Source organism: Acomys russatus, chromosome 5 (genome assembly GCF_903995435.1).
Source record: "Acomys russatus chromosome 5, mAcoRus1.1, whole genome shotgun sequence".
NCBI lineage: Eukaryota > Metazoa > Chordata > Mammalia > Rodentia > Muridae > Acomys > Acomys russatus.
Window position 1 is genome coordinate 33,502,966 of NC_067141.1, and position 25,733 is coordinate 33,528,698.

Below are 25,733 nucleotides of genomic sequence, written 5' to 3' on the forward strand. Positions count from 1 at the left end.
AGTTCAATTTTATGATCTTCATGTCATAACTCTCTTGCTCATCTCACCCCTAATCTTTGTAACTAACATTCTGTTCTCTATTTCTGTGTTTTTAAAATTTGTTTTAAAATCCATATATAAGTGAAATTTATGTATTAGTTTTTCTCTGGCTATTTTATCTCACCTGGTACATCACCCAAGGTCATTTTCATTCACTTTATGGGCATGGTAAGAACTTGATCTTGTAACAGATAATATTATTACATTGTGATATGTATTTTTTTTTCTGAGGCAGGGTTTCTCTGTGTAGCCTTGGCTGTCCTGGACTTGTTTGGTAGACTAGGCTGGCACAGAACTCACAGAGATCTGCCTACCTCTGGTTCCTATGTGCTAGGATTTCAAGCGTGTGCCACCATTCCCAGCTATGATATGTATTTTTCATGCCATAGTTTCCTTTTCTCTTTGTCCTTCAAACATTTAGGTTATTTATCTACCTTGGTAAAATTTAAATAATCTTACAAAGAATCTGTCTTTATGAAGTAATGAATGGTCTTCATTATATATGCTCCAAAGAAGGATTTAAAGATAATATGCTTTTAAAATTCTTTTAAAAGTATCCATACAATTTCCCATAATAGATACACTAATCAACAGTCCTACAAACGATGCAGAACACTTCCTCTTTCCATACCCAAACCAACAGGGTTTTTTCATTCGTTGAAATTTTCAGTCATGTATGCAATGTATATTGATAATATCTGCCCCCATTTCCTCCCTTCAGTTGCCTTGGCCTGCCCAACACATCTCCTTCCAAGCCTTCAAAGAAGGGATGAGACTTGTCCAAAGGAAGAGAAAACAAGTATACTCCTGGTCTTTTGACTGGCTGCATGTTTAAGTAAACAGGCCCAAGAAGACAGAGAGGAGAGGTCTGATTCTGAAATTGGGGAAAAGCAGTATTCCACTCCTTTGTTGCAGTCAGCTTTGTGATTTATGTAATTAAGGGATTTACCCTGCTGATGGTAACAAAACAATTCAGTGGAGTTTCATTATGGAGAAAGTTGAGTCTAATCATATGGCTCCAAGCCACAAGAGATGGGAATTAATGTGCCAAGAAGATTCCAATTCAAAAATATGTGCAGACTTGGACAATGCTAGTGCACTGACTGAAGGAACACAAAAGCTCTTTTGACTCTCTGTGTAGATAGCCGCTACACACCCCTTTCTCCGGTCCTCTAGTGTGAGCATCTCTCCTCTCCTTAGTGAAATCCCTGACTACCTGAGAAAAATAGTATTGATAACAAGGACCTAGAGACTGTCATATTTCCTTCCTTAGTTTCACACAGCAGAGTTGAGACTGAGTTTAACTTCTCAATGACCTTGTCTGTCCTTAGGTGGAGAAAGTGTTAATGTGTGTCAGCAATTTAGAAAGAAAAGCCTTTGGCACCAGGACAATGTAAATAAAAATTACATCAAGATTCTATTTCACTCCAGTCAAAAAACATCTATCCTTAAGAACCCAAACAGAAGCTTCTGGCAGCAGTGAAGCGAAAGGAACCCTCACACACCACTGGTGGCAATGTAAACTAGTTCAGCCACCATAGAACTCAGTATGGATGTTTCTGAAGGAAATCAAAAGCAAGTCCATGAATCCCACCCATACCACTTCTGGGAGCACACCTAAAGAATCAACGCTTATCACAAAGATGCCCATATACCTACGTTTGCCAGTACCCTATTCATAATATCCAAGGTACGAGTCAGGGTAGGTAGCCACCAGTGGATGAAAGGATAAAGAAAATATGTCCTATGTACATACAATAGAAGATTATTTGGCGATAAATAGGAATGAAATTACATTGCATACAGGAAAGTGTACAGAACTGGGTGGACACCATCAGTGCAACAGGCAGTCGCATAAAGATAAGTATTTTCTGTCTTATGGAAACTAGATATGAGACTAAAACAGAAAGGCATTGTAGATGTAGAAGAGAAAGGGGGAAGGGAGAGGAGATAAGAAATGGTAATAGAGGAGGAAAATATAGCATGTCGTTTACTATTGTGGAAAGTAAAAATCCATCTTATACATTATGGCAATATCATAATGCAGTCCCTTTGTGGATTTTAAAAAAAGAATAAAAGATCTCTGGACTGAATAGCTTTCTACCTTCACCACAGTGGCTTTCAATTTTTGTCTCCATAAAAGTGAGATTAAGAGCCAGTTGGTGGGCCCAGAGAGTGAAGGTGCTTCCTAGTGAGGGAGCCTGACAACCTGAGTTGGATCTCTAGCACCCACACAATGCAGGGAGAGAACCAATTCCTACAAACCATCCTCTGTCCTCTGCTCATGCTATTGACCCCTGGCCCCCCAACATCATGTAAAACAAGTTGCTGTAAACATGTCTTAAAGTGAGATTGAGAAGTCCCCACACCAAAATGGGCAGAGAAGAACCGCAGCTTACGCTAAGAAAAAGGGATTCTTACTACTCTAACACCTCAGGCAAGACAATTCTTTTTCTGCAGTGCTTAGAAAAAGAGATATGATACTGAACTCTGTGAACTAGACCCCCTGCTTTGCTGCTGTTGCAGAAATGTGGTGATGACACCAGGGAGAGAGAGGCCACTGCTTACCTACTCGCCCCTTTCCACCATGCTGCCTTACTGTACCTTTGGTTTGCATACTAAGGCCAAGTGGGCAAAGAGCAAGGTGATGCTTAGAAGAGAGAAGTTTAGAAGGCAAATGTCAGCCCCACCTTGCAGAGCCAGTTCCTACATCACAAGACCAGCGAAGGACGGAGGCTTAGATTTCACTAGAACTCTGACAGGCAGAAGTTTTGTCAACATGCTTAGAGCAAGGTCCACATTTCCTGCCTCAGTTCAGTTAATCTCTGGAAGAGAGGCATCAAAGCTCATTCACTCTTCAGTTTTTCACTGAGCCTGCTGTATCCGAAGGGACCGTCTTCTCCCAGAGGTTCATTTTTTACGAAGACTGTTGAGGCAGCTTTCCAGGTGAGGATCTGTCTCATAGTGTCAGATCTGTAGGATGAACAAGCCGGGAGGCCAAATGAACAACACAAGAACTATAGGTCATAAAATGGTTGTGAATAAGTAGATTTTAGCTGTTCTTTAAAAAATATCTATCTCTGTGTCTAGGTATCTATGTATCTATCCATCCATCTATCTATCACCTATCTATATATTTTTATTGGGAGCACATGTGCTACAGCCCACTTATGAAGGATAGAGGACAACTCTGTAGAGTTGATTCTCTCCTTCCACTTTTATGTGGGCTTTGGAGATCAATCTCAGGTCACCAAGCTTGTGCAGTAAGCACCTCTGCCTGCTGAGCCATCTCCCCAGGCCATGTGTCAGCTGTGCTAGCCAAGCACACAAACAAAATTCTCAATTTGTATTTTCTATTGACATAATGGACTATATTGATTGCTTCACTAGACACACACACACACACACACATTTAACATAAGTCTGTACATTGTGTGCATGTGTGTACCTTATAAGACATGTGGTATGACTTAAACATACAAAGTAACATGGTGTTTTTTTAATGTCATTATTGCTTTTTAACATTTTCCTTCTCTCAAGTGAATGATACAAAAAAAAAAAAAATGATGATACTGCAGGACTCCCAGAATATGTATTAAAAATGCCTAAGGGAAAAATAGTAATTTCACTTGAAGAAACAAACAGTATGCATGTATTCTGTAAAATGTAGTTTGTCAAGCACAATACAAAAAAAAATTTAGGTTCTTTTTCTGTGTAGTAAGGGAGGAAATATTTGTGTGATATTTGGAAGTGAGTGAGAATAGAATCTACTGTATGGAGGTACTGCGCCACTGTGCTCAGTACTTCCAGCTGTACTAAAGGATAGGTAGGTTTTTCTACACATTAATGGCAACAGGATTATTAAGCTTAAAGTCAGCAATGAAGCAAGAAGTCACACCACAGTGATATCACTTATCTATCATATAGCAAGCACATTTTATTTCAAATTTGCCTCTGAAGACTAATTAATACCACAGTCTAATTTTGAATTTATCTGTTTTCTTTTAAACTCATGCTTTGCATGTTATTTAGAAACTATTTTATGCCCTGAGTATTCTGATTGTACTTTAACACGTTCCTCCACTCCTGCACTAACTGTGTATCATGCCTGCTGGTGTGGGTTAATGCTTTAGAGTTATTGCACGTTGTTAGCTTATATTTTTACATTTCCTTTCCCTATGCTTGATCGTTGGAATTTTATTTAGCATGTGCCTGTGTTTGCTTAGCTTTATAAAATTCTGTTTAAAGCTGCTCTGTTCTTTTGAACTGCTTTCATCAGATTGATTTTCATTCCTGGCGTGGCAGGGTCAGCAGCTCTAGAATTCACTTACCAGTTACCCAGTGCTTCTGGCTACAGTGTGTTAGGCTTCCTGGAAAATTTCACTGTAGGTAGCCTTGAATTTATCCTGCTTATTGGCACCATACTCTGTTGTTAGCTTCTGTACATCTTTAAAATAGGGTCTAAATTACACCATTCATGAAACTCAGTTATTTGACATGCCAAAGATTTATCATAAAGCTATACATGCCATCTTATTCTCATGTAACTCCTGATATAACCAGTGGTGTGGAAGAAGCAAACGAAAAAGACACAACACTGAGATTTGGGAAGTCAAAGTGAACAGCCTGACCTGATTCTTTAGTGTTTAAGTCTCTTGGAAACTTCCTGCCTTTGACTACCCAGGAACGTATCTGCAATCTGATGAAGCTGGGTTTCTTTTCTGTCCCTACAAGGGAAACAACAAGCCCTGGTGAAATATGGCATATTATCAGCAGGTGTGGGTGGGACTTGAGGCAAAAGCTTCGGGGGGGAAGCAATCAAGGGGACTGCTATGCCTCCAAATGGTGCCCGGCTAGAATTCAGGGTGATTCCATCTAATAATTACTTTTCCTCATGAAGCATGGAAGGTGTAGAAGTAACAACTACATTCAAACTAGATATGTTGCCTGGGACAAGACTACTGGCTACTTTTACAGATAATATTTCTTTTATCCTGTGCTTGAACTTGATTATTGGATGGGATGTTAAGTTCGTTGCTCTGTTCTTGGTGTGACTCTATTATGTCCATATAATGACCTTGCCTGATGTTACTTTTCTGTTAAAACATTATGTTTTCTCAAATTCCTAAATGTGATGACAGGTGTTGTCAACTTGGCAGAAACTAGAATCATGTGAGGGATGGGCCATGGGGTACGCCTGTGGGGATTATCTTAATTATGTTAATTAATGTGGGAGGACAAATCTTAATTGTGGCTGGGACCATCTCCTCAGGCAGGAAACCCTGGGCTGTGCATGTGTAGAAAGAGCTGAGCTCTGAGCATTTTTTTATCCTTCCCTGATTCTTAAGTGTGGATACAGTGGGACCAACTGCCTCAAGTTTCCACTGCTGTGACCTCCCTGCCATGAGGGACTGTACCTTGAACAGTGAGCCAAACCAAATTCTTTCTCCCTTAAGTAAATTTTTGTTGGGATAATTTATCATAGCAATAGGAAAGGAATAATAAATTACAGAAAGTAGAATAGGACGTGTTGTTTAGATAAATGACCCAGGTGGACAGAAACAAGTGTAAGGCCAAATTGATTCAGTCTTTCTCCTACAACCAACAGTGGAAAATTTATTCCTTCCTGAGCATAACAGTAGTCACCCTGACCACTTAGTAATGGGAATTAGCACACGCTATTAGAAAGTCTACTGTTGTACCTTCACCAAATGGCTTAGATGTCTTCAGAGACAAGACAAATGATCACAATGACCATGTAAAACACAGATATCATCTCAAAGGGAGAGAAAGTGAATTTATTTTGGATCAAATATGCATCTACACCCTTGGAACATGGATTCAGGCTACCTCAAATAACATATTTCGACAAGGATATGGTTTTATGACGTTTTCTAGTCACAGAACAGCAACAACAAAAGTCATAAATCAAGGTAATTTCCAAGTATGTGGGTGAGAACATCATGTAGGTGGCCACAGCAAAGTAGGGGCATCTCTGCTATAGGTCTGAGATACTATCTGATGACAATCTTAGCTTTTGGGTTGGTGGATGTTAGAGGCTCCTAAGTTAATACATTCCCTAAGGGTTTCCTGACAGTTGAAAGAGTCTTAGATAAGATACAGAGGTGAGAAATGTGTGGCTATAAGGATTATAAAGATAGCTAGTGATAATTTTTGGCTCTGAATCTATAACATTTAAGTTTTCCACAATCACAGAACTCTGCTTAGTCATCTAGCCTTATAGAGTATTTAATGTAGGTGTGGCTTTTTTTTTTTTTTTTTCCTGGAACATCAATTCACAACTATCCAGCCTGTTCTGGACTTTTGACTTTACTCCAATTGATCTATTTATTTATTTTTATACCAAGGCACCCTTTCTTGATAACTTTAGTTTTCTATTAATAGTAAGGCCTACATTTGGATGAATTTCATCATCAGTGTGTCCCTTACCACAAATAGAACCTGGGATGTTTCATGATTGATTTGATCAATTTTAAGATAAATAACTTTTTATTTAAATGTGTTTGTATATGTGCCACATGTGTGTGTGTCCCATGGAGGTCAAAGGAAGGTGTCAGATCCCTTGCAGCTCAAATTACAGGCCATCATGAGCTGATATGAGTGCTGAGAGCTGAATTTGGGGACTCTTTGGAAGAGCAAATTATTTTCTTTTTTTATTATTATATTTCTTTTTTAACATGTAGATTTACATTATTATACACAAATAAAATAAACTACACACAGCAAGAAGAAACACAAAACAATAGAGAATAATATAACTGTTTCATTCATAGTGATTTGGCTATTTATATTTGGTAAACTTGAATTAAATATCTTTCCTATCTTGTTGAGTCTAAAATTCTGAATGAAAATCCATATCTATCATATCTCATCTCTATTAACTTAAAACATCTATCTAGATCTAAAAACATCTATCTAGATCTAAAAACATCTTAACCCCTAACAAACTAAGCTCAATTGTAAAACTAAACTATCTGGTCTTCAACCCCATCAGAGACTTAAGAAAGAATAAAACTTAATTACCCGAGTAACTTAACAGCTGAACTCTCTCTCCAGTCCCTACCTTAACAATAAATAAACTTGTGATGCACCTTGTGTGCTCCACTGTGGATACTTTCAACAATCTGTCTTTGACATTGTTAATGTTCCTCTGTCACTGTCTAATGTGCTGGTAATCGCATGCTATGTGATTTTGTATTAAATGTTGCATTGTTTTCATTTTCATGAGTTCTATCTTGGTCTTTAAAAAGTATTTTTCATTCTAGGTTTGGGCTTTTTTTATTGTTTTAGCTAGCGTTCTCTCTTCTTTTTTTCCCCTCTGTCTCTCTGTCTCTGTGTCTCTATGTATCGCTCTGTCTCTCTTTCTCTCTGTGTATGTATCTTTGTCTCTCTATCTCTTTCATCTGTTTCTCTCTCCGACTCTCTGTCTCTGTTACTCTCTGTCTCTGTCTGTCTGTCTGTCTCTCTCTCTCTCACACACACACACACACATACACACACACACACAAAGCTCACTTTGATGTTCTCAAACTTAAAGCTACAAGATGCTTTGTTCTCCCCAGTTTCTATCACCTTGTGACTCAAACTGGAATCATTCTTAAATTAAACTGATGCAATTGGTTGTAGGAATGGAGTCCAGTGCCTGGAACATGCTAAGCAAGGAGCTTTACCAATAAAAATTTCTTCTAGCCTCTTGCTAGTTTCATTTCCCTAAGACCATAACCCTATTGTCATTTGGCAACTTATATGTCAACTTTGAACGCATCAACCTAGAGTCTTCTAAGGGAAAAATTGCCTAGATCAGATTGGCCAGTGAGCATCTCTGTGAATTATCTCTATTGTCATTGTTAGAGGAGGGCACCCTTCTGTGAGCAGCACCATTCCCTGGGCATTGGTCCTGGGGTTGATAAGAAAGCATGAGCTGGTTAGCAAAGCCAGTAAGCACTATTTCTTCATGATTTCTGCTTCAAAATCCAGGTTGAGTTTCTTTCCTGAGTTTTCTCAGCTATTGACTGTACCTTGTAAGCTGAAACAAACCCTTTCGTTGCTTAAGCTGCTTTTGGTTCGAGTGTTTTAGCATGATGACCCAAATCAGACTAAAACAACATTAAAACTATGACTGTCTCAGGTGGGAAGATAAATCTAGATCCTATTGTCCAGAATCAGAAAATCTTTCTCCTCTTTTTAAAAAAACATATAGTTGCTTTACTCTGGCCTAGAGCCTGATAGTTCATGCATGGGCAATGCTAATCCCTTCCAGGGCACTTTCTTCTTGCCCTCACTCAGAAGTTACTTTTATCTATTTTAAATATCACCATTTTATAACAGAATATGCTTACATAGACTTCCTTCCCTTCTTACATAGTTAGGCTGTTTTAGGAGGTTTATGTGGGGGGCCAACATGATGTAGTGAGTCAATTTTTAAATGCTATTTTTATTACTTGGCAATTTTTAAGATTTTTATTGATTGATTTATTGATTGTGAGAGATGCTCACATCCCAATATCCAGTTGAAATAAAAGGAGAACTTGCTTGTGGGAATGAGATCTCTTTGTTTTTTCCTACCATGTGGATCCTAAGAATCTAACATAATTCATCAGCAAGCATCTTTTCTCAATGAGCCACCTTGCAAGCCTTTACACAGTATTTTCTAATGCATATAATAGACTCAAGAATGAGGCTTTTGAGAGAGAACTAGACAAGAAAACCACAGGACAATGCTAGAAGCTGGAATGTGACTTAGCATACAGGTTTCTTGTTTATATCTAAAACATGTCAAGGTTCCCTATGTTGAAACAGTTGCATCAAAACGTCATGCAATATTAACTCACATGAGGAGAAGGACGAGAAGGAGGAACACTAGCAATAAAATAAGTAACATTGTGGGGCATTGTTTATATGACCTACACTCTACTGAACACACTGTATGTTAGTTAATAATTCAGCCCCATAAACATCATATGAGCCGGATGATGCTATTATCCCATCTACTTTTTATAAAATCAAGGCACAGGGGTTGGCCAGTCCCTGAGTAACATGATTACTGGTGATGCCAGGAGAGACACTGATATAGTGGAAACTTAGAAGAATAAAATGCACTTGTTCACCTGAAGTGACTCCAAAGGCTAAAACTGAGAAGTCGTACAGAGACTCCTGTGCTTCCTGCAAGTCTTGTGTTTCCTCGGGTCTGGTGAGGGTGTTAATGAAGGGGAGATATGGCTAATCATACATAACTTGGTACTTATGTTTCTGTCATTGATGAAGGCCCATTTATTATTTCTCTAGGCTAAAGTGTCCTCATGATTGTCCCTCTGCAAGGTGCACAGATGCTACAGATGCTGGAGAAATCTTTGAGAAAGTACCTTCCTGGGTCCTTAAAGGTGATCTTAGAAAATTCTAAGGGCAGCAAGAAGAAAGTAAATGTGAAGAAGAGCTTAACATTTATGCTTCTCTCTCTCTCTCTCTCTCTCTCTCTCTCTCTCTCTCTCTCTCTCTCTCCTCCTCCTCTCTCTCTCTCTCTGTTCACATGTGTGGTATGATATATGTGTGTGTGGTATGTACATGCATGGATACAATATGTTCATCCATGAACAGTCCTAAGGTTGATGTTCAGCACCTTTCTTAATCACTCTCAATCTTATATTTTGAGAAAAGATCTTTTGCTGATCTGGAGCTCGCCAATGTAGCTGCTATAGCTAGTCAGGTTGTCTAGGAAATTTCCTTGATTTAGCCTCCCAAGTAATAGGATTACAAGTAGGTTGTCTGAACTACTAGGCTTCTCTGTGGGTTAGAAGGGGTTAGAATCTAGTCCTCACCCTTGTGCGGTGAGAGCTTTATCCACTGAGCCATCTCCCCAGTCCCTATGTGACATTATGTTGAGCCATTCATATTTCATATTTTCCCATTTAATTTACATCGCCTCTTTTCAATATGTTTGCCACTATATCAGTGTTACTATACCTGGTTAAGAATATGGAGATAGGGCAGATGCAAGATGGTGCCACTGAGCACTCAATGTCTGATCAGTGCGAGAGCTGTGACTATACAGCAATCTAAGGAACAAACTGAGAGTTACAAAACACTAGTGTTGGTGTTTCCCATGTGAGAGGGGTCCACATTGTGTGGAGCATAAGTGGGTCTGGCCTCAGGCCATCCATATAATTCACAGAAAAGTCCCTGGGTCCCTGTAGGCATGTACACAGTCTCCAAATTCTAGTCACTTGTCTACCTGTGTGTGACACCTGTGCTCTGTGCCTCAGACTGAACTGTGGGCTACAAAGCATCAGTGTCTGAATCTCTTAGCCCAGAGGAGACCCCATAGACCAGAAAACAAGTGGATCAGACCTCAGGTTACCCAGCCAATCCACCTAAAGTTCCCAGGACCAGCTGGCCTCAAGGTCTAAGCACAGGCCTGTCTGTCACATACAGCACCTGAGACTGGTGTCTTAGACTAAACACCATTGCCTGAATCCTCTATCCCAGAGAGGATCCCAAGGACTGGAGAACAAGTGATTTTGACCTCAGGCCACCTGCCTGACCCAAGAGAAGAGTTCTATGATCTCCACATGTGAGGAGTCTCAACTGATAGCCATTCACATATGAGCTGCTCTCAATAGCCAATGAAAGATAACAAAAACTACCACACAATGCCAGAGACAGTCAGATGGCTAAAGGCCAGAGCAAAAACACAAACAACAAAAGCAAAAAATAATATGGCATCTCCAGAACAAAGTTATCCCAATGCAATCAGCCCTGGACACTCTAACACAACTGAAATCCAAGAAAATTACCTCAAATCTTTCCCTATGAATATGATAATGTAAGAAACAAATAAATCCATAAAAATACAACAAGATATATCCAAACAGATTGAGGACCTTAGGCCATGATAGAGGCCCATAGAGAGGATATGAATAAATCTCTGGATAAAATTCAGGAAAATGAAAACAATTAGGTGAAAGAAATCAATAAAACCATCGAAGATCTTAAGATGAAAATGGAAACAATAAGAAAAGTGTGAACTTAATGGGGATGTATGCTCAACCATGTTCATAGCTGCCTTATTCATAATAACCAGAACATGGAAACAGCCTATGTGTCTCTCAGTAGAAGAATGGATAAAGAAACTGTGGTACATTTATACTATGGAATGCTACTCAGCTATTAAAAACAAGGAATTCCCAAAATTTGTGGGCAAATGGATTGAACTAGAAATTATCATAATGAGTGAGTTCACCCAGAAGCAAAAAGAGTTAAATGGTATATACTCACTTATATCGAGACTCTAGTCCAAGGGGTACATCCCATGAAAAACTTTACTTACCAGGAAAGTGGGTCAGAGGGGAGGGCATCCTGTTGAGACTTTAGGTGAGAGAAGCATGGGAGAATAAATAGAAGGATCCAGAGGGTCCTGGAAACCTACAAGAGGAACTTTATGACAGGCGGAGCTGGGCCCTGGGGTCCTCCTCAAACTGTGGCACCAGCCAAGGAAAATATAGGCAGTAAACTTCAAACTCCTACCCAGACGAGCTGAGGGACAGGACATTCTCCACCGTTGAGTGGAGAAGGAGATCTGACTTTCACACAAACTCTGGTGCCCCATCTCTGACCACGTTCCCTGGATGGGGAGGCCTGGTGGCACTCAGAGGAAGGATAGCAAGTTACCAAGAAGAGACTCGATACCCTAAGAGCATTTATAGGGGGAGGAGATCCCCCTCAGTCACAGACATAGGGGAGGGGAGTAGGGGGGAAGCAAGAGGGAGGGAGGAATGGGAAGATACAAGGGATGGGATAACAATTGAGATGTAATATGAATAAATTAATAATAATAATAAAAAGAAAAGTGTGAACTGAGGAAAGCCTGGAGATAACTTAGAGAAAGGAAACAAGAACTGCAGAGGCAAGCATTGCCAAGAGACTACAAGAGATGCAGAAACAAATCTCAGGTATAGAAGAGAAAATGGAAGAATTTGATGCAACCATCAAAGAAATTGTTAAATCTAAAAAATTTCTGATACAAACGGTCAAGAAATCAAGGACGTGGTAAAAGATAAAACTTAAGAACAATGGGAATCTAGGAAAGAGAAGATACCTGGCTCCAAGGCCCAGAAAACATTTTCAATAAAAATCATAGAAGAAAATTCCCGCAACTTAAAGAAAGAAATGCCTATAAACAGCAAACAGGGTAGACCAGAAAAGAAAATCCTCCCACTACATAATAATCAAAATAGTTAATGTACAGAACAAAAAAAAATATTAAAAGCAGCAAGGAAAAAAGTCCAAGCACTATAAAATGGTAAACCTATCAGAATCATACACAACTTTTCAGCAGAAACCATAAACCAGAAGGGTCTTGCAAACCCTAAGAGACCACAGATGCCAGTCCAAATTACTACAATCAGAAAATTTTTTAAGTAACCATAGATGGAGAAAACAAGATATTCCACATAAAAAACAAATTTAAACAGTACCTACCCACAAATCCAGCCCTATAGAAGACACTAGAAGGAAAACTGCAGCCCAAGGAGGCTAACTACACTTAGAAAAACACAGGACATAGATAACTTCACTTTAGCAAAACAAAAATTAGACAAGCACACAAATGCACTACCACAACCAACATCAAAATCAAAGGACCTAACAGTCACTGATCCTTAATCTCTCTCAACATCAGGGGTCTCAACTCTCCAATAAAGAGACATAGACTAACAGAATGGATATATAAACAGGACCCAACATTCTGCTGCTTAAAAGAAACACACTTCAGCCACAAAGAGAGACATTTCCTGAGCGTAAAGGGGTAGAAGAGGGTCTTCCAAACAAATGGACACAAGAAGCAATCTAGAGTAGCCATTCTAATATCTAATAAAATATATTTTTTTCAGTGAAAATTAATCAAAAGAGTTGAGGAAGGACATTTCACACTCATCAAAGGAAACTCAACCAGAATGATATCACAATTCTGAGCATGTGCTAGCATGTGCTCCTAGTACAAGGTCACCCACATTTGTAAGAGAAACATTAATAAAGCCTAAACTATACATTGATCCCCACATATTTATCCCCACATATTAATAATGGGACACTTCAATACCCATCTCTCACCAAAGGATAGGCCAGCAAAACAGAAGCTAAACCGAGAAATAATGACAGTAACAGATGCCATGAATCAAATGGCCTAACAGATATCTACAGAAATTTCCACTCAAATATAAAAGATTATACTTTTACAAAAACTGACTGTATATTAGGTCACAAAGCAAACCTCAACAGATATAAGAAAATATAAGAAATATAACTTGTATCCTATCAGATCACCATGGACTAAAGCTGGACCTCAACAACAACAGAAATATCAAAAAGCCTACATACACATGGAAACTGTACAACTGTCTACTCAATCACAACTAGGTCAAAGAATATATAAAGAAATGAATGAGGAACTTTCTAAAATTCAATGAAAATGAAGGTACAACATATCCAAACATATGGGACACAATAAAAAGCAGTGCTAAGAGGAAAGTCCATAAAGAGTATTGGAAACATCTCATTACAAGCAACTTAATGCTACATCTGTAAGGCCTAGGAAAAAAAGGAAGCAGACATGCCTAAGAGGAATAGAGGCTGGAAATAATCAAACTCAGGGCTGAAATCAATTAGAAACAGAGAATAATTTAAGGAATCAAGGAAACCAAGAGCTTTTTCTTTGAGAAAATCAAGATAGACACACTGTTATCCAAACTAACTAAAAGTCGGAGAGACATGAGTCATATCAACAAAATCAGAAATGAAAATGGAGATATAATGACAGACCATAAGGAAATCCAAAGAATCATTAGGTCCTACTTTAAAAGCCTATATGCCACAACATTTGAAAAATCTAAATGTAGTGGACAATTTTCTTGAAAGGTTCCACTTATCAAAGTTGAATAAACGGCATGTAAACAAACTAAATTGTCCTATATTTCCTGTGGAAATAGAAGCAGTAATCAAGTGTCCTAACAATAACAATAACAACAACAACAACAACAAAAACCCAGGGCCAGATGGTTTGAGTGCAGAAGAAGAACCAGTATCAACACTCTTCAAAGTATTCCACAAAATAGAAATGGAAGGAGCATTACCAAACTCATTTTATGAGGCCACAGTTTCCTTAATACACAAACCACAGAAAGACAAAACAAAAAAAGAATTTCAGACCAATTTCTCTTATGAACATTGATGTAAACATACTCAGTAAAATACCTGCAAAACAAATCCAAGAAAACATCAATAGATAACTCCACTTGTTGGATTCATCCCAGGCATGAAGATGTGGTTGAATATACAGAAATCCATCAATGTAATCTATTATATAAACAAACTGAAAGAAAAAAGCCACATGATCATCTCATTAGATGCGGAAAAATCATTTGACAATGTGTAATGCCTGTTCATGTTTAAAGTCTTGGAGAGATCAGGTAAATAAGGCACATACCTAAACATAGTAAAGGTTGTATTCAGCAAGCAGATAGCCAACATCAAATTAAATAGAGAGATACTCAAAAAAAAAAAAATCCACTAAAATCAGGGACTAGACAAGGCTGCCCACTCTCTCCATATCTCTTCATATAGTACTTGAAGTTCTAGGTAGATCAATAAGACAAAAAAAAGATCAAAGTGATCCACTAGGAAAGGAAGAAATCAAAGTATCGCTATTCACAGATGATATGGTAGTTTATATAAAGTGACCCCCAAAATTCCACCAGAGAACTCCTACAGCTGAAAAACACCTTCAGCAAAGTGGCCAGATAAAAGATTATTTAAAAAAAAAAAAAAACAGTAACCCTCCTATATACAAATGACAAATGGCCTAAAAAAGAAATTAGTGAACCTACACTCTTCAGAATACCTGCAAATAATATAAGGTATCTTGGTGTAAATCTAACCAAGAAAGTGAAAGACCTGTATGAAAAAGTTCGAGTATCCAAAGAAAAAAAATTAAGATATAGAATATGGAACGATCTTCCATGCTCATGGATCAGGAGGTACAACATAGTAAAAATGGCCATCTTACCAAAAGCAATCTACAGATTCAGTTCAATCCCTATCAAAATACATACACAATTCTTTACAGACCTTGAAATGTCAATTCTCAACTTCGTATGGAAAAACAAAAAGCCCAGAATAGCCAAACCAATCCTATATAATAAAATGTCTTTGGGAGGAATCTCCATCCCTGATCTCAAGCTATACTGTAGGCCAATAGGAGTAAAAACAGCATAATACTGGAATAGAAATAGGCTGATTGATCAATGCGCAGAAAAAAACCCACATACCTATGGACACTTGATTTTTGACAAAGAAGCAAAAACCATAGAATAGAAAAAAGATAACATCTCCAACAAATGGTGCTGGTCTAACTGGATGTCTACATGTAGAAAAATGCAAGTAGATCCATGTTTATCAGCCTGCACAAAACTAAAGTCAAAGTGGATTAAAGATTTCAACTTAAAACCAGACATACTAAATCTGTTAGAGGAAAAAGTAGGGAAGCGCCTTAGACTTATTGGCACAGGAGACAACTCCCTTAACAGAATACCAATAGCTCAGGCTCTAAGATCAACAATTAATACACAGGATCTCATGAAACTGTAAACTTTCTGTAAGTCACAAAGTACACTGTCCACAGAACAAAATGACAGCCTATAGACTGGGGATAAATCTTCACTAACCCTACATCTGATAAAAGGCTAATACCCAAAATAAATTTAAAAAACTCAAGAATTTAAACATCACCAAACCAAATTATCCAATTCAAAATGGGGTACAGAGCTAAACAAAGAAGTCTTAACAGAGGAACACTGAATGACCAAGAAACACTTAAAGAAATACTCAACATCCTCAGGTATCAGGGAAATGCAAATCAAAACTATGAGATTCCATCTTATACCTACCAGAATGGCTAAGATAAAAGTGATAGCACATGCTGTAGAGGATGTGGAGAAAAGAGAACACTCCTCCATTGTTAGTGGGAAGTGCAAACTTGTACAACCACTTTGGAAATCAATCTGTCACTTTCTCAGAAAACTGAGAATAGTTTTATCTCTAGGCCCAGCTATACCACTCCTGGACATATACCACTCCTGGACATATACCTGAAAGATGCTGTACAATAAACATGGACATTTGCTCAACTATGTTCATAGAAGCTTGATTCATAATAGCCAGAATCTAGAAACAAGAATGGATAAAGAAACTGTGGTACATTCACACAATGGAATACTACAAAGCCATTAAAAAACAAGGACATCTTGAAATTTGCAGGCAAATGGATGGAACTAGAAAAGATCATCCTGAGTAAAGTAACCTGAACCCAGAAGGACATTCATGGTATATACTCACTTATAATTGGATATTAGCACATTATAGATGTCCTCCGAGAGACTCCACCTTATGGAGGATTTTGGGGCAGATGCTGGAATTCTCTGCTAGACCCTGGGTAGAATGCTGAGAGTTGTATTGAAGAAGGGGGTATGGAATGAGCCAGAGGGTTCAGGAGACCCACAAGGACACCATTAGGACTGGAGGATCTGGACTCAGGGGGCCTGCACAAATTCTTGCACCAACCAAGGACAATGCATGCAGAAAACCTAGACCCCTATTCAAATATAGCCAATGGACATCTCATACTCCATGGTTGTTGGGGGAGCAGGACTGCCTCTTACATGAACTCTGGTGCTCCTAATTTGAACACCTCCCCTTGGTGGAGAGAACATGTGGGCACACAGAGGAAAGGAATGCAGGCTATCCAGATGAGACCTGATAGGTTGTGGTTAGATGTGGCGGAGGAGATGCCCCCTGTCAGAGTTCTAGGGGAAGAGAATATGGCTGAAGAGGGAGGGAGGGAGGTGGGAACTGGAAGATACAAGCGAGGGGATAACAATCAGGATGTAATATGAATAAATTACAATAAATAAAAATAAAGAAAGAAAGAATATGGAAGTATTGACAGATGTGATACTGTTAATCTCAACACTTTGGAGTCAAGAAATAGATGGTTTTCTGTGAGGGCAAGGTTATCCTGTCATAGTGAGTTCCAGGCCAGCCTGGAACTCCATAAAAAAGGATATGGAGATACAAATAAGTAGTTTAAAATAGTATGATAGCACCTGTTTCAGGAGATAGGCAAGACTGATGACTTGAGTGATCTCCAGACCCCACTTTGTAGCAGGAAAGTAGTAACTCTTAAGAGTTATCATCTGACCTCCACAGATGTGCTCTCTCTCTCTCTCTCTCTCTCTCTCTCTCTCTCTCTCTCTCTCTCTCTCTCTCTCTCTCTCTCTCTCTCTCTCACACACACACACACACACACACACACACACACACCACCACCACCACCACCACCACTAAAGTAAATAAATATATACATACAAAGATACATACATACAATGTAAGAATATGAAGGGGCAGCTATTTCCCCAATATCTCACTAGCAGTAAGTTGCAGCAGTCATTTGCACACATGGACTTTGCCCTCTGCTTGCTGAAGAAGTTTCCTGTTGTTTCTTCTCAAGAGCCCCTCTTTAGAAGCCCTTGAGATTTGCTCTAGTTTTCCTCCACAGTTAACTGAGGGTACACACTAATGTTTAATTAGTTCATTTTTAGAAGAATGTTTACCATGCAAAAGGTAAACCATCTTGAGTGTGATTGGAGTTAGTAATGGGTCTGTTGCTCTGAATCTAGTGGACATCACACTGGGGGCTGTCTCCCATTTTTACCCCAAAGCCCATTACAACTGATCAAAGACCCTACGGTTGACTAAACCATGTAGACAGGTATAAATGCTTACATCTGAGCTGTGTGAAGGTGTCTCTATTGATTTTTTTTTTTTAAACAAATGACATGAGGCCCACTCTAAGCTTGAGAATAACAACTGTATTTGTGTGTGCTGCGTGTCATGTGTGTGTGTATGTGTATGTTTGTGTGGGTGATGCATATATGAATGTGTGTGCACCAGTGTTTGTGTGTATGGTTTTCTGTGTGTGCTGTGTATGCATATATATGTTTGTGTGTGGTATATGTGTGTATGTGTGCAGGTGTTTGTGTGTATGTTTATCTCTGTGAGTGTATGTGTACGTGTAGGTTTGTGTATATTAATATATATGTGTGTTTCTGTGTATGGATGCATGTGTGTTTGCTTATACTGTATACTTGTTTGTTTATATGTATGTAAAAATTGTTCATATATTTCATTTGTTTGTATATCTTTCTGTGTATTTGCACCCATGTTTATGTGGAATGTATGACTGTTTTCTGTGCATGCATGTGTGTGCCTTAAAGGAAACATATTTCCAGATTTGTGCTACTCCATTAGACATTCCCTACAAAATGCATCCATTTAAGATAAGATGAGTGAATGCAGTTCTATTTTTTCTCTAGTAGATTGGCCACTGCCTTTTAATAAAAATTAGCATTCTTTTATTTATAGATTGTTTTGTTTTACTTTCATTCATTAACAATAGACTAATGAGGGAATCAATCCTGTTATTTACTACCCAAATAAATCTACTTCAAATCAAACTAAAACTAACACCTCCCATTTTAGTAAAACCCACTGGTCTGAGCCAAGATCTTCTAGGTACCATGGCAATCCATACGAGTCAGGAAATTTCTCAGAGTGAAAGCAAATTTTCCTCAGAAATTATATCATTTGACACTCTATGGCCAGCTAGCTTTAGTTATTTCTATGTTAAACAACTATTTTCAGAAATTCTGAAGGTTAGAACCTTTTTTTTTTTTTAACATGCTCTGTGATACAGGACTTTAAAATGTAAATTTCTTTATTCCTTATGCTAAAAATGAATGTCGAACATTTTGAGAAAACTCTGGATGTTTGTTGGTGGCTTTGTTGAGCCCACTGAGTGAGAGGAGGTAGCTTTCTCAGCTTCTCAGACTCCATAAGGAAATGCATAATTTCTTAGTCACTTACTAAGGGCACACACCTTCTCTTCACAGGAGCTTAGAATATCCATAAAAGAGGTTATTACTAAAAAATCATTCATTATATTTATCTGTCTATTTTACTATATATGTTATGATTCTTGTTTGAAGACAAATTTTTTTATGAATTGAAGTTTAAAAAGGTAATGTATTAGATTGTTTGGACCAGATTTTTCCTTAGCTTTTTGTCATTACCAACTGCCACACTTTCATAGGAGTAATCTCTGTCCTGATTACAAAATGTTCTCTTTCATCCCTCTCAAGAAACCAACCATCTCACCTCCTTGCAGGTTTATGGAACCATCTATCACATGAGCCATGGAAACCCATTCAACCTAAAAGCTTTAGTCGACAAGTGGCCTGATTTTAACACAGTGGTTGTCCGTCCTCAAGAAAAGGTAAGGAGACAGGTGTGAAAAAAAATACACTTTTATGGTCATTCATAAAAAAGTCATTCTAAAAAAGTTTATCCCAGGTTATATTTAGGAATATGCAGGTATATACATATGCACATATAATGACAATTAACAAAAAAAGAGGCCAGGAATTTGAAAGAGAGATGTATATGGGGAGGGGGGTTAGAGGGGGGAATGGGAAGAGAGATATGTAAGTAGATTGTAATCTCAAAAAAAAAAAAGTTGATCCCATAAATGGCCAAGAGTATAAGAATTTAATGGTAGTTTTTAGAGACTGCAATGCTCTGGGAAATCGGGGGCAATATTTGTGAAAAGACACAAAATTACACTTAAAAAGGAAGAGTAGCTTAAAGGGATCTATTGTATAGCATTGTGACTAACTACATTTTATTCTGAAAATGATGGGAAAGGTGTAAAGTATTATACCAAAGGTTTCACAACTGTATATTTTAATTAGCTAGGATTATACATGCCACAACATATATACACAGCAATATGTTCCCCAATGGCTTTTCAATTTATGGTGGACCAAATGTATGTCAACGGCCCCATCAAAATACATTGACTACAAAAGCACGGGGTCCAGAGTTTGAGCCCAGAAACCCATGTGTAAAAGCCAGGTGTGCCAACGTGTGTTTGCAACCCTGGTGCTGAAGAGACAAGGCTGGTGGATCTATGGGGCTCATCAACCAGACAGCTAGCTTGCTAGGCATGTTACAAGGCAGTGATAGACCTTGCTGAGGGAAAAAACACGAATGGCACCCAAGGAAAGACACACAAAGTTCTCTGTCGGCCTCTGCATGTAACTATACACATGTACAACACACACACACACACACACACACACACACACACACACAAAATGTTTCTTAATACATTGTGACCATTTTAGTTTGTGTGATCACAATCTATGATAGTCAGCCAACAAAAGCATGCGATATCTATCTCCCTTCTCAGAACACATTGCCACTGTTAAGCAGTGCTTGTCTATACTATAAGGCATACATAATAATCACACACAATTTTATATAGAGTTTTAAAACATCCAAAGTTTAAAAGGGTATGAAATACAAATAAATAGAATATAAAATGTAAATATGGACTATGTGTTTAGTATGAAGCAAGGTATTGATATGCAACTATACTGAACAAGAGCAGAAAAATTTGCATTAAAGTAAAAACAGAACTGATGTAAAATTATTTAATCTTTTGTATTTTATCTTAAGCAACAAGATAATCACAGCATTGCTGACTCATAAATGTACTTTTGCTTTTTTATTTTTCAATTCTTGCTTTAAATCTTTTTCTAATTCTGCCCTAGTTGTAATATTTTCCTCTTCCACTTTGTACAAGATAATTTCACCTATTACTTAAAAATGAAAATGTATCTTTCAAAATATATAGTTTTTCCTCAAGCTATCCTTTGATTAACTATAACAAACTTGTAAAAAAAAGTATTTATTATTTGTACTTAGCTTTGGTTTTTATTACATATAAAGAAATTTTAACTTAGAATTGTCTGTATAAAAATTAGTGCTAGAATGCTTGGGTTTGTATGTTCTGAACATACCTGACTAATAGTAAAATTTAATCTCACAACAGAAGTTTTCCTTCAATCTTGCAACAAAAACACACATTCTAAATGTCTGTACTCTTGATTAGAAATGTTAATGTAATATATTTTTAGTAGATAATATTATTCTGGAATGTTCTAGTCTAGTTTAAATATTTGAATTTCACAGTTTAAACGATTCAGAAATAATAAGATTGTACTAATAAAAGTACTAATTTTTTCTTACCTAAAATCATTACAGTATAGAGCAGCAGAGATGCTGCAGTGGTTAAGACCACTGGCTGCTTTTTCAGAGGACGTGGTTTAATTCTCAGCACTCACACAACAGTTCACAGCATCCATAACTCCACTTCCCGGAGATCCAGTGCCATCTTCTAGACTCCCTGAGACCAAGCATGCATGAAGTGGTTAGACACTCATGCAAGCAAGACACCCATACACATAAAATAGTAAAATAATTTTAAAATATTAAAGCATAATGGGACTAGCACTACAATTATAAATGATAAACAATGTATGTTATCTCTCCTTTCTCTGTGATAACAGGACATGGCAGATGACCTTGATTACTACACCAATACTTACCAAATCTACTCCAAAGACCCCCAGAACTGTCAGGAATTTCTGGGCTCCTCAGAAGTTATCAACTGGAAACAGCATTTGCAAATTCAAAGTATGGGCAATGGGAAATTGACCCAGTCACTTCTGTGTCTTGTCTCAAAAGGTCCACCCCCATACCACCCCTACCAACCACCAATGACATCAGCCAGATGTCCATCATTATATCTACTTGTGAAAAGGAAAATATTAGACAGAATTCTTCAAAGGAACGGAATCTACAGAATTTATTTATATATACTAAAAAGGGACTTAAAAGCTTCATCTACATGAAAGGGACTGTGTAGCTAAAAGCAGCTATCTGCACATTGGAGGGACAGAGAACTCAACTCCATAGCTAGCCAATCCACAAAGCTGCATACTTTGGCAATTGTAGTTTGGGGCTAACAGTCTGGATTTTCCTGGAGAGCCATAGGGACTGTGCCCACTTTGGAAAGCTGACGAGCCTAAGTCTGATGTCAGCAGAGGCTAACAGCAGTGATGGCAGACAGTAGACAATGGGGGGATATTGCTCTTTTCTCAGACCCCTCTTCATCTGGCTACCCATAAAGGTGTGAGCCAATTTAAGGATGGGTCTTCCTCCCTCATTTAATCCTTTTCCAGGCTCTTCCACAGGTTTGCCTTTTAGATGGTTCTAAATTCTATCAAGTTGACAACAGACCAGCCATCACAATAACTCCTAGTCCCAGCAATATGTGGCATGCTTTATAGATGTATCCAGGATCCTTGGGAAATGTGTGGGTGCAGGAGTGTAGCTTCACCTCTGGAATCCCATGTCTGTAGTGAGGTTGACAGTTTGTGATGTCACAGGTGTCTTATCCTTATGCCTTGCCCTCTGTGAGATCATAGTCTTTGCATATAAATATCTGAGTAATAACAGTTCCAAAACACAAGACACTGAAGTTTTGAATAGGAGGAGCTTACTGTAATACTGGGTGCCTTGGTTAGCGCTAATTGCCAGCTTGATGCAAGCTAGAGTCACCTGGGAAGAGTTGCCTCATTTGGGTAATTGCCAAGATCTGGTTGGCTTTGTGAGCATGTCTGTAGGGCATTGTTTTAATTGTTAATTAATGGAGGATGGCTCTGGCCACAATGGATAATACCAACCCTAGACAAGTGGCCTTGGGCTGTATAAGAAAACTAGTTGAATGTGGGCAGATATGGAGAATAAGTCAGCAAGAAGGTCTTCTGTGGATCCTGCCCTGACTTTCCTTAGTGATGGATTGTGACCTGGAATTATAAGCCAAATAAACCCTTTTGTCCCAAGTTGACTTTCATTATGGTGTTGCGTAACAGCAACAGTATGAAACAACAACAAGAAGATAGGTCAGTTATTGTTTGCTGTAGTAGAAAACTCATAATGAGTTTGGCCTTTGCAAGCAGTTAATTGCTGGTCCCTTCTGCGTTTATTCATGCATCACCTATTCATTGGAGGACTCAGTACTTATTGCTTCACCATAGACTAATTCATATGTCTAGATGTTGGTTCTGGCTGTCAGTCAGTGCTAGATACTGGTTGTGATGATGGTGCAATATGTCTCTAGCCACCTAGCCTAGGCTAGTTTAAATATAGTATCAAGGTAAGTGGGATCAAAAAGAGAAAGTCCCAAGGTCTAATCTGTTAAGTGTTTCCTTGCATAAATTTATTATTCCCATTGGCTAGATGGAGTTTAGGAGGGGACCACTCTATAGAATAGAAGCAAGGAATTATGGTAAACTTCTGAATCATTGCCTCAATAATCCCTCACATTGGGGACATGAGTTAGAAGATGATGGCTACCATGTTTTATAACTCCTCTTTGGTTTTCAAAACTACACAATTATGTAGCTCAAATAACCTCATTCCACTGTTGGTCTACTTAAAAAATGACTATTAATTAGTTCATTCCCTTTTATGTTTTCATTTTTATAAGACAGGGAACATTATGTCAGCCATGACTCTATATGTCCATTCACACCAGCATGACCACGGTCAAGATCTTGTCTGAAATCTTACACTTCCTACCCCATTGCAGAGTCCTCTGAATGTATCTAACCATTACTTCTCTCCTTATAAATTCATTATATGTTTCCTTAAAATCTGATCTAGGTTCTCAGACCCATCTGAATGAGGCAATACAAAATCTTGCAAACATTCGATCTTTGCAAGTCAAACACTCAGAAAACATCCTTTATGTGTCACCAGAGACCATCAAGAACCTGTTCCCTTCTTTTCTGGATGCAAAGAATTTATCACCAGCTAGTGGCAAGCCTAAGGCCATGTGAGTTTGACAAGAGCTGCTGTATATTCCTCACATCTTTCTCCTACAACTTCACTGCCTGGCCCTGATTTTACTCTGGTCTTTGCTGCCCACACTCTAGTAGATGAGCTCCATTCATGCTCATACAAGCAACTTTAATTAAATTCAGTTGGTCACACTAAACACACAAGAGAAATTAAAGGAAAAGAACTTATGAAGAGGTCCAATAGAGGTTGGGGGGGGCGTGGAGGAGTAGAATAAAGGCAATTAAGAGTGGGTAAAAACCAACATATGTGACATATGTAATTGGAATTATTTAAGAATAAACTTTTTAAAAGTTTGAATTATAATAGTGCCAGCAAATTGGTTCATTAAGGGCTTTGATGGCCAAGGATGACCAACTGGGTTACTGAATTCAATCCCTGGGGCCAACATGGTGAAAGGAGATAACCATCTCCCACAAGTTCTCTATGCCCAGTATGAGTACATCCATGCCCTCCTATTCCACCCCTCTGCAATCATTAAGTAAGTGGAGAAGAGAAAATGAAAAATGGTAAGAATAACCTCTGAAAGTATGTCAGACCTCGTACCTCTCCATTTACGTTACTGTAAGAGTAGAGTCCTCTGTCCACTGCTCTGACATTTGTTATTCTTGCTCATTTCTTCTAACCACAATGGTCTTTCTGTCCCTCTAGCATGAGTTCATTTATATCCCAGAACTTTGCATTTGTTGCTTCCAATGATCTGTCCCTCAGTATAACAGATATACAAACAAACATAAACCCTTCTACTCACAGTCTTTGCTTTCCTCTTGGATCCTATATAGCAATCAAGATATGTTCAAACTTTCATCCTTGGATGCTACCCATGCTGCCTTGGTGAATAAATTCTGGCTTTTTGGTGGAAATGAGAGGAGCCAGAGATTCATCGAGCGCTGTATAAAGCATTTCCCAAGTTCCTGTGTCCTGGGGCCTGAGGGAACCCCTGCATCCTGGACCCTAATGGACCAAACTGGAGAGATGCGAATGGGAGGCACCATACCTGAGTACCGGGCCCAAGGTCTTGTCTCATTTGTTGTCTATTCACAAGAGCAGACTATGAAGAAACGTGGCTTTCCTGTTTATTCTCATACAGACAAAAGTAATACAGCCATGCAAAAAATGAGCTACTCACTGCAGCATGTCCCCATGCCCTGTGCTTGGAACCAATGGAAGTGTGTGCCTGTGTGAAGCTGGCCTTGAACACAAGATGGCGTTGGGTGGGCCCGGGCATGTAATGGGATGGTGGACAAAGAGTGGAGGTGACCAAAAAGAAAGAATAAATGGTAACCAGCTACAAAAGAGTGATGCTGTCTGTGCTCTGGGGAAGCAGTGAATGACTGTCAGACCTGCGATAGAACTGAAGCAAGCCTGTGTGTTTCTCTACTGAACTCATGTAATTTAACCCTTTCACACTGCTGGGATCTATGTGATATTCCCTTATCAGCTGCTCAAGGCTCCAGGTGGCTCCTCCTAGAAGCTACAGTGCAAAACTTGCAGGCTTCTTGCTAGTGATGGAGAGAATATTTTCTAGATACTGTGGCATATTCCTTTCTGTCTATGGCCTTTCCTTCAGTGATCAGCAAGTGGATTCTCCTCATCAGGTCTTTAGAAAGTAGCCAGTCCTTTGTTAGTTGCTTCATAGGTATGTCAGATACATTATACATGGATCAGACAGTTTATCAGATTAAACACAATCTACATAAAACAGCAAAGAAAGATATTAAGGAATAGCCCAACTTAGATTTTCCAGTCCCTTCTTAGTCCTGAGAAAATAATGCAATGTGGCAACCAAAGGCTTGGCTTCC

General features: G+C 38.5%; 1 protein-coding gene across 4 annotated transcripts; it reads left to right on the forward strand.

Annotated features, from left to right (window-relative positions):
- Window positions 1–2,793: 2,793 nt before the first annotated feature.
- On the forward strand, window positions 2,794–25,218 carry LOC127189392 (glycine N-acyltransferase). Of its 4 annotated transcripts, none has more exons than XM_051146193.1 (7): window positions 2,794–2,985; window positions 5,388–5,464; window positions 9,346–9,476; window positions 19,331–19,438; window positions 21,576–21,702; window positions 23,737–23,908; window positions 24,714–25,218. In XM_051146193.1, exons 3-7 carry the CDS (start codon window positions 9,360–9,362, stop codon window positions 25,114–25,116), a joined length of 927 nt encoding a protein of 308 aa, XP_051002150.1. In that variant the 5' UTR covers window positions 2,794–2,985; window positions 5,388–5,464; window positions 9,346–9,359; the 3' UTR covers window positions 25,117–25,218. The 4 variants fall into 4 exon arrangements, with proteins under 4 accessions (XP_051002150.1, XP_051002149.1, XP_051002152.1 ...); XM_051146195.1 differs by having other exon boundaries at window positions 2,796–2,985; window positions 9,346–9,440; XM_051146192.1 differs by lacking the exon at window positions 5,388–5,464 and having other exon boundaries at window positions 2,795–2,985.
- Window positions 25,219–25,733: the final 515 nt, after the last annotated feature.